Source organism: Bactrocera oleae, chromosome 4 (genome assembly GCF_042242935.1).
Source record: "Bactrocera oleae isolate idBacOlea1 chromosome 4, idBacOlea1, whole genome shotgun sequence".
Taxonomy (NCBI): Eukaryota; Metazoa; Arthropoda; class Insecta; order Diptera; family Tephritidae; genus Bactrocera; species Bactrocera oleae.
The window spans coordinates 59,105,522-59,119,351 of record NC_091538.1 but is presented as its reverse complement, the minus strand read 5'-3'; the positions used below and the strand labels follow the sequence as shown (position 1 = coordinate 59,119,351).

Below are 13,830 nucleotides of genomic sequence, written 5' to 3'. Positions count from 1 at the left end.
AATATCAGCGAAACCGGTTTTGGCATCCTGCGATGCCAACCGATATTATTATGCGCTGTCAATTATTTCAGCAGTCACATTTTGACATTTGCTGAGTACAGTTTGGAAAATTTATAGTGTGAAAGATTCTTGAATATTCGCAAGCTAGATAATAAAAAGTTATTTTTTCAGTAAGAAATAAAATAACAAAATAATTGAAGTGTAAACAAATAAATGTTGAGGAAAATCAATACACCTCGGAATAACAGCTAGAGAATAATAGATACCAGTTTAACAGAGAATATTGCAATACAGACTACGGAGAATTACATAATTTATTTAAATAACTTATAGAAACTGCAAAAAGGAATGGAATACAGGAGTATACAGAAAACTTTGAGCAATTTTTATTAAAAACAAATTATTGACGATTTTGTGAATTTTTCTACGACTGAGTTAACGGGTCGATGAAATTTCATCATCAATACAGAGGCAGAGCCGAACACAATATACAGTCGTGAGCAAAGAAAACGATTCATAAGAGGAATTTTTCATATATACATATATTGAACTAAAACGAATTGCAGCAATTATTTACTTCACGGGAAGATGTTCAGCAGTCATTTTACGAAAAAATTATCTATTACACTGAAAGGCGAAAACGGGAGCTTTTTAGTTAGTAAAAAAGACGAAACCAGTGCCAGAACTGAATCGAGCAGCTTAGCGGAGCAGTTACGCACAAAGAATAAGGAGTTCCTTTGATCAAATAAATATTAGAATACATATACAAAATAATATCTATTATATAGTTTCACACTCATAACAATTAGAAACTAAAAATTGCTGCGGGAACAGCACATTCGCCAAAGAACTATGAAGTTTTGATATAAAAGTAAGAGATAAATCAACTTTAGAATTATTAAATTGAATGAATGGAAAATAATTGATTTGCTGTACGTGTGAAAATTGTAGCACAGTTTAAAACTGTATTAAGGACCTTAGAAATACTAAAAAGCCTATAAGCAAACTACCACAAACACAAAGGACTGCAGTTCGAGTAGTCGGTTATAAAAATATAAGGATTAATATACACAGTTTGTATATAATTGGTATACGAGTGTCCAAGCGGGCACAAAATCGACAAAATTACCGACACCAATAAAAAATCATCATCAACAATTTCGCCGAAGGAACAGGAAGATAAAAAGGATTCTGCAGAAATGGCTGCCATGAATACAAAGTCTACCAAATTTGGAGGGAAACTGAATTTATCTTCTCATGTAAAGTATGAGCATTTAGTAGCTGGCATTTCGGGTGGCGTAACGTCGACGCTAATATTGCATCCGTTAGATTTGATAAAAATTCGATTTGCTGGTAAGTTTCGTGTTAAACAATTCCAATATCATACAATATAGAACAATTTAAAAAATAAATTTTACAACTATTTTTTATATATGCTTATTTTATATTATCATAGTCAGTGAATTTTTATTGGCTTATTAGCTTGTTAAATATTAATTTTCCTGTTTGTATTTTATATTGATAGCGGCGGCACGGGCTAATCTTTGACGTGCTGATAAAACGTCTCTAAGAACGCGTGCTATAGCCATGATCCATTTTAGGGATTTGACTAACGACGCAAAATATTTAAATTCAATTAATTCAACTCAAATTAATATTGAATATAAATTATAGATGTCTAGAAACAACTTTATCTCTCTTTTACCTATTGTGTGTACTAAGTGTGTATGTTATGCCGAGTACAATGTTCAGATCTTATGTACATATGTATGTATATTTGTACCGCAATACATTTCCTGAAGTAGTTAACTAATAGCTCAATAAAATAATCGCCCACAGCACAAACCTTGTTCGCACGAGTCTGGAACGTGATGACAGTTCATAGGAAAGTGGAAATTTTTGCCAAACTAAATAGTAAAATAAAACGCTAGAGAATAGCAGAATTAATTTTATAACGCAAACAAATGACGGAGACTGCCAGCCAAAGCTATCGCAAACTTATTGCAGACATCATGGCAAATATTGTAGCGATATACTTGTATGTATTTACATATTTATTTCATACACGCGCGACGGCATTTCTACTCTTATTGTTTGGGAATGTATACGATTCGCATTAAGCCGGCTTGTGTATTTACGTATACACATACATACATACATACGTAAATATAACACTTCAAGTGTACATGGTTTTTTCCGTTGACTTCACCATGGTCATCTAGTTTCCTTTTTATATTATGAACTGATTAATCAGAAAAATATAAAATGCATGCAAAATTTATAAAATTGAATTTTGAAAAAAATACTTTTTAAAATCAGGTGCTTACAATTGACTTGCAAGTCAGAAACAAAAATCTAGAAATATTCATAATAATAACCCTAGTTTTAAATAAATGAAGTGAAATAATAACATATTTACACACTGAACAGGATTGGGGAATAACACTTGATTCAACTTGTTTTTGGTGAAGTTGTTTATTACTAATTCATTGTTAAGTGCTATTAACGCCCGATTAGAGATTTTAGATTTTGCTTTATATGCATCAGAGACTTGTTGTCGACCAAAGTTGTTTACCGTTATTTCACAAGCATTTAAATGGGTATGAAAACAATTTTTATTTATTATTGTTACAAAAAGTTTGTGCCGATCCGTCCCACTTATTTTTTTTTTTTTTGCTAAACCTGTGTTTTTGTTATTTTATAACTAATAAGATTATGTTCTTAAAACTGAATGCTTCACGTTATCGTGTTATGGTTGGGTAAATTTTATTGGTTGACGTCAGTAATTATTTGCACGTCTTTGTTTTTAAAACGAAAAATTAGTTAACTACACAATTGTGCGTCTTTAGTTGTATGATATCATCCTTACAGATTTATGTAAACATATTTGTTTTTAACTATGGTGAATTGCGTTTAGAGCTGGCGATAGCAAAAGTTATTAAGCTAGACATTTTCCACACTGTTTACATTATTCTCATTTGCTGCATACACTTCCGTTTAGCATCGGTAAACAATAATATGTAATTCATTTCAACCGTCTGTGTTCTAGCGGTGCATCGTCTTATGAATTTGTGCAAAATAAAATGGAAAAAGTAATTTATTTATATTTTTTCAAGCAAATAACCCTGATGCCTAAGTTGTATTGTACTTTCGCTTTATAATAATGTATGCTTAATGTATTAATATAGGAAGCAATTGCTGATTCATTTCAATGGCATATCTGACCGACGAAACTATTCCCCATTATGTTTTTCAGCTGCTTTACTTATAAAATTAGTTTGTATTTGTTTAAATCAATTACATAGATTATTCCATTATTAACTGGAAATCACTTGGATTGAAAATGTTGTACCTTCATATATACATGCATATGCAGGATCGATAGAGTAGCATACTACTATCTACCATATTTAACAAATTTTTAAACCGAATGTCCGTTTAAGAAATTCTTATTGAATATTCTTATGTTTCAGCTCTCATATTTGCTAATGTATTGTAGTCTATTTAAAGGCGAAATAAACCATTAGGTACATACATGAAAAAACCTTCTTGTCAGCTGTGCGATATACAACATTTTGCGTCGTGTATATTTCATACTTGCCATTGTGAAAAATGCCATAGATTGAGTAACGACATTCTTTTTCAGAAATCTCTAATGACGCTCTAGTTTTTTTGTGTGCACCATATGTACACATGTACTCAACAATTGATTTGTTATTGTATTTTGTTTAGAGCCATCAAACAAAAGTTCATGCATCGCAAGGGGAATACTGTTTCTGTAACAAAGTGTTGGAGGGCTAACAGCTTAATTCAAATAATAAAGGAATATATTTGAATTGAATTTTCTCGAAAAAAAAGTATTTCTCATACAAATTGAAATTTATATTCTGTGAATTTCAGATTAATTTCTATATGTAGTGTGTGTGCATAAAATTGGTTTATTTATACGAACATTCATACATCACGTGATTTCAGCATTGACATGATATCTACATTCACTATTCATACAACAAACACAGGCAATGGATACATGGAAAAAATAACAAAGTCAAAAACTCGCATGACTACTAAAAGCAAAGAAAAAATCCGTGTGTATACATTTACTCACCAAAATACCTTAGTATGTAAAAGTACATCAATGTTTATTGTGCGATACGTTCTTTGTAGTACCACGTTCCCGTCTATTTGAAATTTTTGCTTCTTTTATACCCAGCCCGTTGTTGTGTGTGTCAAGTTATCGGGCATATTAGCGTGTTGCTAAGCGCTTTCAAGTGATTTTGCCCAGGGTTCGTAAACATTTGCTTCATTCAGCTCAGTCTTTTTGTCGCACCGGTCAGCCCGCCAGTTAGTACTGGTTATAATTGTTGAATTGAGTGAGTCATCTGGCAGAGCAAAAGCAAAACTTCAAAATGCAACTGCCATACCGAACTGGAAACCTGAATAGTGCTTTGTTTCGACATTTATTTTTTTTTTGTTTACACTGAAAATATTGTTGCACGTACTTACTTCCTGACTGTTGCTCCATTGTTTTTTTGCGAATAAAATCAATATAAAACAAGAGCGCTTTATGGCAGTCAATATTTAGTTTTTTTCTTTAATTTCTTCATTGTTTTTTCGTTAAACATTTGCTGGTAAAGACGCCCAATGAAGTTTTTAAGTTTCTTATATACATAAGTCAATATGTGTGTTAATGTATTGCATAGGCATGAGTGATAAAACATGATTAGATACTACATTTTGTATTTGTATACCCTGTATGTATGTTAAGTTTGCCACGAAGTTTGTTACACACGCCCAGAAGGAAAAGTCGTAGCGCCTATGAAATATATAAATGATCAGTCTGTCCTTCAGTTTTAAAGATATCGATCTGAAATTTTGCACATGCCCTTTTCTTCCCAAGAAGCATATAGCTGCCATTCAAATTGATCGATCAAAATCCAGTTAGAGATTCTTTTATACCCTTTTCTATTATAAAAATGCTATAGCTTCGGTGCAACCGTAGATATTGTTTTTTTTTTCCTTTTAATTGTTTGCTGCTTTTGCGCCTTCTACTTCTTTCTCATATTTCAATCAAATTTGTTAATGTATTTTGAAAATGCACATATAAAAAAAAAAACTGGTTTCTATGCACACATAGACTTGCTAGTCTAGTGCTCTGTGAACGAGTTCATGTGGTCGCCATTAGCCCAGCTCAAGGCCGAAAAATCACCTGTAAAACTGGTTGCCAACTAAATCACTGCATTTTGTGCTAATAAATGGAGCCAAAAAAGTTTCAGTACTAAAATTAATATACATTTCTAACATAAGATTGCATTTTCCAATACTTTAATTAAAAAATACAAAAAACAATCGTGTCAGCAGCGAAACTATTATCAACTTACGTAAGCAACTCGTAAAAGTGCGAATCAGCTAATCAAATTGTAATGTCTAAAAATAGATATTTCGATGTGAAAACATCGTGTGCGTAAACGTGCCAGTGACGAGCCTCCTTTCTTGAGTACATATCCATTTTTTAGCCAAATGCTACGAAAACAACTAAGAAACTGCTATACAAACTGTACATCGAAGCTTTGAAGTTCTTTTGCTCATACTGAATTTTTATTCATTTATTGTTGTTTTCGTATTTTTGAAATTCACATTTTTTGCATTTTGCCACGTACATACATTAACGGTCCGGTGATAACGAAAAATATAATCTATTATAAATGTTTTCGCCATTAATTGTCATGCTTTATCTAATTGCTATCTAAGGGCTCATGTTCAATATAAATAAATGCTTGCATTTCGTAAATAAAGCTATATTGTTAAATATGCACATATGACTATAGACACGTGACTAGATGTATATATACATTATACATCAAATAATAAATATAATAGAAAAATAGTTGCTGTGCCTGAAAATAGCTAAATTTAATATATACATTTGTTTATCATTATTTTGATAAGCGGTTTTATAAATAATAATAATAAAATCGGGCGATAGCAGCATTTAATTGTTGCCATTTATTATTGTAATATTTATTTTTTTGGTTAATAGCTGCAGAGGTGATGGTGATGTGTATTTAGCAATAATAATTTGCTCCTAAGCGATAGTAGATTGACACTATTAAAAATATCTGATGTTTATGTGTTAATTATATATTTTTTTTATTGTCCCATATTCGAATATTCGACAATGGGCCAAGGGTTGCGGACGTGCGAAAGTTTTCCATACAAGAACTTGATTTTGATCGGTCAGTTGGTATGGCTATAGTGGTCCTATTTGTAAAATTTGTTCGGAGATTATACCGTTAGTGTTGGGGAGAAAATTACGTGTCCAAAAATTTCAGATCAATAGCTCAAAATCTGAGGGACTAGTTTGCGTATATACAGATAGACGGACATGGATAAATGAACTCAACCTGTCATGCTGATCATTTATATATTTATTATATAGGGTCCCCAACCTTCTTCCTTCCGTGTGTTACATACTTTAATATACCCTGTTCAGGGTATAAAAATGCTTATTTTCATCTAAAGCCACTTGACTTTGTATTTTGATATACTGTGAAATACTGCAAAATATGTATGTATATATATATATGTTTGTATATAAATACATATATTTTGTCCTTTTGTTTTTTAAACCGATTATCTGTAGCTAAGCGCGCAAGAGGGCTCGTCTGTGGTAACTAAAAAATTGATTGACGTATGTAGTTATTTGAGAAGTGATAACTTCTTAAATAAACCTAATACATATGTACTTATATTTGCTATATATAATATTATTTCTTCAGAAAAATAAATTTTGGCAAATATTGTTGCTATGGGAGGTGCAAATTACAATAATTCTTTGGGTTTTCCTATTTTGTAGATAGACAAAGGAATTTCGCAATGTCTATATTAGAAATAATTTAATTTCGTATCATATACTATATATAGTCCTACATATAATTGTATAAAGCACAGACTGTGCTACGAAATATACTAATTTTTTTGAATAAATTAGACTAAATTTTATTATATTGTTTGGTTCAAAAAAAATTTTTTTTTATTTTAGAATTATTGTTTTAAAAAATATATATATATACATGGCAAGCAAGAAATATATGATTATTTGAATAAAAAATAATAAATATTGTCTAAAGCAGAAACCCGTTAATACACATTTGGCGTCAGTGTGTAAAATCAAATTTACTGACGTCAATGCCAACAGAACGTGATCACATTACCCGTTTGGAGTTACATTATACAATACCAATACATTAAATTCGCTTTATTTTATGTTTATAGCACCAGACCAATTTTAAATTCTACAAAATAAAAAAATTGTTCCATAAAAGTGAATAAAACAAACTATTTCCTCTCTTCAATTTTACAGTAAATGATGGACGCACAACCACAGTACCACAATATAGCAGTCTGAGCAGTGCATTCTCAACCATTTTCCGGCAGGAAGGGTTCCGTGGGCTATACAAGGGTGTCACACCCAATATCTGGGGTTCAGGTTCCTCTTGGGGTCTCTATTTCATGTTGTAAGTATTTGTGCGCACGTCTATATATATAAACTGATATACAATAATTTATTTGTTTTTAATATTTTTACAGTTACAACACAATTAAGACCTTCATTCAGGGCGGCAATACGACACAGCCATTGGGTCCGACATTGCATATGTTGGCCGCTGCTGAGTCTGGCGTGCTCACGCTGATTCTTACAAATCCCATTTGGGTGGTGAAGACCCGTTTGTGCTTACAATATGGCGCTGAGGCTTCAAGCAAAAACACTGAATATCGCGGTATGGTGGATGCGCTGGCGCAGATCTATCGCAAGGAGGGTGTACGTGGTTTGTATAGGGTAAGTTTGACAAACGGTAAACTTTACTATTAAATATATATTAATTTTTGTATTTTTTTATTTTTGTTTAATTACAGGGCTTTGTTCCCGGCATACTTGGCGTGTCGCATGGTGCTTTGCAATTCATGACCTATGAGGAGATGAAGAACTATTATAATACATACCGCAAATTGCCGATCGATACGAAATTGGTAAGTCAACAAAAAAAATTTTTTTTTTGTTTTTGATTTTTTGTAACAAAAAAATTCAAAACTTTCTTTACCTATCGTAATACACATACGTATGTATATACATATTGATAAGTTAGAATTCCATTTTACATATCCTTCGCCTATATACAAGACATAACTATAAGCATTCATACAACAATCACATGATTTGCTCATGGCCACACGCGCAATTTTCCGCTCTTCATTCTTAAAATGTATTGATGGTTGTGTTTCTTTTGGCCACCATCCAAATAATACAATGTTCGATATGTATAGCGAGTGTTTGACTTTAAAATATACTATATCATGTCGCGCGACTTTTTCACAGAAATTTGTTTGTTTGCTTATTTGTTATCTTTATCACCAAAATGATAACACGAAGTCATATGCCACAAGCATTCGTGCGTTGCACTTTTTTGATAATTACTTTCTGCCAAAAAACATGACAATAAATTTAGCGTATTACGATTTTTTGTTGTTGTATCACAAGTGTTTCCTTTTACAAGCGATTTAATTAAATGGTTACAGGTGTAGGTAGTGTGAAGTGGATTTTCGTCATAAAATTAGTAATCCGCAAAAATGAAAAAAAAAAACGTTAAGTTCAGTTGCACCAGATCGATCAGTTTGTATGGCAACTTTATGCTGTAGTGGTCCGACCTTAACAATAAGATGTGTGCAAAATTTCAGAGCGATATATCAAAAGGGACTAGTTCGCGTATATACAGACAGACGGAACATGGACAGATCGACTCAGTTTGTCACGCTGATTATATATATATATATATATTTTATAGTGTCCCAACGTTTTCCCCTGGGTGTTACAAAATTAATATAACCTGTTCAGAGTATAAAAAAAAACGAAAGGGAATTGAACCTAAAAGCGCATTACTTAAAAAATTTCAAGTTGCGAGCATATTTTTGCATATAAGTCTTAATTAAAATTTTTTTAATTGCATTTGTTTTTCATGCATTTTTTTCACATGTTTTTTTGCAGGCCACATCGGAGTATTTGGCATTCGCTGCTATATCGAAGCTTATCGCCGCTGCAGCCACATATCCCTATCAGGTGATACGTGCACGCATGCAGGATCATCATCTTAACTATACAAGTTCATGGGATTGCATTAAGCAAACATGGAGGTACGAACGTATGCGTGGTTTTTATAAAGGCCTAGCACCATATTTAGTTCATGTCACACCGAATATTTGTATGGTCATGCTTATTTGGGAAAAATTGACAAATTAAAGCATATGCATACATAAAGTGAAGTGAAGAGAGTGAAAACATGCAAGCGAGTTAGCGAATAGAAGAGTAAGATTCGGGTGTAAAACAATTTTCCATTAAGTAGATAAAAACTTTAATGAAACAAAACAAAAAAAAAACAACAACACATATGCGCTAAAAAACTAAAATATCGAATATTCAAAAAAAATTTCCACTATAGATATATATACTACTTGCAGCATTTGAATTAGAAATGTGTCTAAATAGATTTGCTTAATACATATATATAGTATTGATTACACTAATGTGAAAAAAACAAAAGAGAATGTGACGTCAGCTTATAAGTAGCTATAAGAAACTAAAGATTTGCAATTTATGGCGGCGGAAAAGTGCATAGTTCATTGACTTAACGGAAAACGAAAGTGTTTTTTGCAGCGGAAAATACACCATGCATTCTAAAGCAGTGTGTGTAGAGCAAAAGGAAAAACAACTGCTGCGTTTGAAATATAATCTACTTTTTTTTTGTTTGTAGTTAAATTAAGTTTTTTGTATTATTTTTAATTATTCTTAATATAATGATCTTAATTTTTTTTATATATTTTTTTTTTTTGTTAAGTTTTTCTTTTACTCTCTCTCTCTCTCTCTACCTATGTAACTGCTGTTTATTTCAAATAAGTTTAAGTTAAAAATTCCAATAGCTTGTAGAGAAAATTACTATAGGCATTAGTCCATAAGTCTTCTCTTCATGTTGGCATACAAAAATACAACATATATCGTAATTTATTCCTCTCATCACTCAATCCGCCAATCTGTACAACTTAACTAAGTCTAGACCATTTACTAATTTAATAAAATCGAAATAGAATATTTTAAAATTTTGTAAAGTTAGAAAAAATTATACGGCATCTATTTTTCTTGTAAACTTCATCGAAAGAAAATGTGTGTTGTCGGCAATTGTGATACAAATATTAATTTTTCGCATTCTTGAGTAGTTATATGAAATGAATTGGCTTGTAGTTGACGAATAATAAACGAAAAGGAAAAGCAAATAAACGTCAAACAACAGTTTTAGGTTATTTAAAATATGTACGTATATATATATTGCTTGACAAAAAATCTTCAGTAATGGAATTTCGTCTTTTCGGTTATAAGATAATAGGCATAGCTTATGTAAGTGTTGGAACTTATGGTTCGTAAGCTGCTACAGTATCATAATATATACGTACATTTATATAAGCTATTTGCTTTATTAACATGTCTACGTAATATGTACATCGAGTTCTCAAAAAAATTATAAAAAATCATAACAAAAAATATGAAGTAAATATCTTGCACAATAAAAATAAACAAGCTGAGCAACACTTTCAATGTGCTAAAAATCCACTTATTTAAGTTTAGCATAAGAAAAAAAATTTAAAAAAAAATGTTTGTAGTTTGTAAGTAATTAATTCATTTGGCAAAAAGATTCTTCATAACTTTTTATGTAAAGAAATATGTAATGCTCTATTACAAATGAAAAAAAAAGAAAATATTAAAAAAACAAAGCTTTTATGAAAGCATAATTATATCTCTCAAGGTGGTAAACACATTCTTGAAGCGTTAAACAAAGGTTTTATTAACTTAAAGTACAAATAACGGGAGTTTTTAAACTAACTAGGTGCTCGTATTTGGTGTCCATATCTGCCTCAGTTATGCCTGTGTGGGTGTGCGTGTGTGATCGAACTTGTTTAGCGACTATAACATGCTTTTGGTCACATGCTCAAGCTTGCCGGGCCTCTTCCACAAAAACAAAAAAAAAAACAAAAACAAAAAAAAAACAGTAAAACGTAAGCAGCTCACGAAAAAAGTAAGTAGTGTGCACGTGCTTCAATCTTAACAAATTAGCAATTGTGGTAAATTAATTGTAAAATTTTACATATATAAACCATTATAAAGTAAGTCTTGAAACAGTTTTGCAGAATCTATTTGCTAATTGAATGAAAACTCGTATTTAAAATGCTACTTGCACGTTCGCTGGAGGTAAGCGTTTTTGTACACCATTAATTAATTAATCTTCGCATTTTATTTTCTTTTTTCGCCCCAAACTAATTGCAGATATGAAGGCGCGGTCGGTTTCTACAAGGGTCTCCAAGCTAGCTTGACGCGGGTGCTGCCAGCGACGATGTTAACATTCCTTATATATGAGAATGTGTCACACTATTTGTTGCAAAGATCGAAGACCAAAACATGAGGACGTCAAGCCGTTCAACAAAGAGACTAAGATAGCCAAAAATAACGAATTCCTTCACCTTAAATAGCTTTACAACGCTTATATTAGTGTTTAGTTATATTTAATTATTACATAATATGAATTAATTAAGAAACTTACTGTAATATTAATATGATATGCCACTTTTAGTTACTTTTTTTTTAAATTTTATAATTTCTAAATTGGGTTGCGTTTAATGCGTGATTGCGGCACCGGAACCCTTTCTTTTCTTATTGCCTGTGTAAGATAATACATCGCTAGCGAAACTTTAATTGATATTATATTGTCTATACAATATGCTATTTTCCTATCAATATCGACGGTGGTCATACTCCAAAAAAATCCTATTCCAACTGCTAGTTTAAAGCCCTCATTATAATTTTTGTATATCGACTTCACGTAAGTGTTACAATTTATTTGTTAAATAAAGGCATAAACTTTGAAATGTGATACAGTGGAAAAAATATGTGTTCTGCTTAACTCTCGCTCTCAGAAAAAGTAAGTCTTAGGTTCGGCAGTTGTTTACAGCACCATACAGGTTAGTATAGCGTTGATCGAATAATGCTACACATATACACCTATGTGTATATATGTATATAGGTGTGTGTATGCTGCTAGTTTGTCGGCGACTGTATACATAAATTGGTTGCTCCTAAAAGTATGTTATATTTATTACACTAATGTCATAACGCCTAAATGTAGACAGATAAATCTCTCTTGTAATTTCTTTGAGTGATTTCGGAGTATTTAAAATATGTTCTAAATTAATTTGAAATACATTTTCAAATATCTCTAACTAACGCAACTGGTTTTTTGTAGGCTGCACAAGAAGAGCTATTAAATTTGTGTAGATTTTTTTTGATACTACAATTATATTTTCAAAACCACGTTAACCACATTTTCATGATTTCATTACAAATATTACTGCAACTGTTATTGATTCCTAAATATTTTTGTAAAATGCTCCCCATGTTGATAGTCCGGTTTCTTTCCAGTTAAGACCCAAGTCAACCACATCTTATACAATTTAAAATATAACACAAATCTTTATTATGGTTTTCTCTAACGAATTTCTCTTTATGGCATCAATAGCGCTATATCGCGTTTTTCGGATGGTATATTTGATTTTAGTGAACAGTAAAATGTTACAGATATATATTTTCTTTGATCTCAACAGGAAAATTTTCAAAATTATATTTCATGGGATTTGAAAATTGGTATTAAAAAGTAATAATAGCTAAACTCGTCGCGATTATATATTAAAGGTTCAACTGCATATTCATGTGCCTTCCCCTGCTTGTTAAAGAGAGGCTAAAACAATTAGAAATATAAGGTCTAGTAAAAAGAGTTTCATCATTTTTCCAAAAAATGGTTTTAATAATCGGTACCTCGCGTTGTATAAGTGCGATCGCCTTGCGTTAGAAAGATAAGGTTTCATACAAAAAAATTTTAACACTTAGTTGATTGCTTGATTCAGTTTGGTTTGAGTATGCGTCAAAGCTGGATATCAGCTTAGAGAAAATGCGCCTAATTTTACAGTTTTTCTTCATTGAAGTCGACAACGCAAGCCAATCAGCTGAAAATGTTGATTGAAATGAATAGTTTTTATGGTCTCAATACTGTGCCAGACAATCATGCATAACTTTGGTTTCGTTGATTTCATTCCGGTAATTTTGAAGTGAATTGTCATAAATATCGATCAAATAATGGAAATCGTCGAGTCCTTCCATCATGTAAGCACTTACCGATTACCCAGGCGTTAAACATTACACAAACAACCAATTGGAATCTTTTGAATTAATCTATATAAAAAAGAGGTTCCATGTGTGATTGACGAATCAATTTAATGCAAAAAAATTCATGGACCGAATTTCCATGTGCTGAAGAATCGCAACAAAATCGATCCATTTCTGAAGCGGATGTTTACTGTTGATGAAAAGTGTATCACTTACGAAAACCCTTGTGGAATCATCTACTATGAGCTGTTCCCTTACGGCCAAACTCTTAATTCGGACCTGTACTGTTAACAATTGGATTATCTGAAGCAAGCATCGCACTGAAGTGGTCAAAAGAAGAGCAATTGTGTTCCATCAGGTCAACGTCAGGTCGCACACACCAATAGTGACTCGCCAGAAGCTCCGGAAGCTTTGTTGGAAGGTTCTTATGCATACTACCTGTTAATGCTTATGACGAATGATTTTGATTGTTAAAATTTCGTTCCAACAGAAGCTTATGAAAGTCAACTGTCACGGTTTTTTAAAATAGGGTTCTACCAAATTGGCATTATGAAATTACGCAAAACGAAACA

General features: G+C 31.8%; 1 protein-coding gene across 1 annotated transcript; it reads left to right on the top strand.

Moving 5' to 3' along the window:
* The first annotated feature begins 71 nt into the window (after positions 1-71).
* Positions 72-11,838, top strand: LOC106622235 (solute carrier family 25 member 32). The gene is made up of 6 exons (XM_014241345.3): positions 72-1,353; positions 7,364-7,517; positions 7,591-7,840; positions 7,918-8,031; positions 9,044-9,189; positions 11,369-11,838. Exons 1-6 carry the CDS (start codon positions 1,200-1,202, stop codon positions 11,502-11,504), a joined length of 954 nt encoding a protein of 317 aa, XP_014096820.3. The 5' UTR covers positions 72-1,199; the 3' UTR covers positions 11,505-11,838.
* Positions 11,839-13,830: the final 1,992 nt, after the last annotated feature.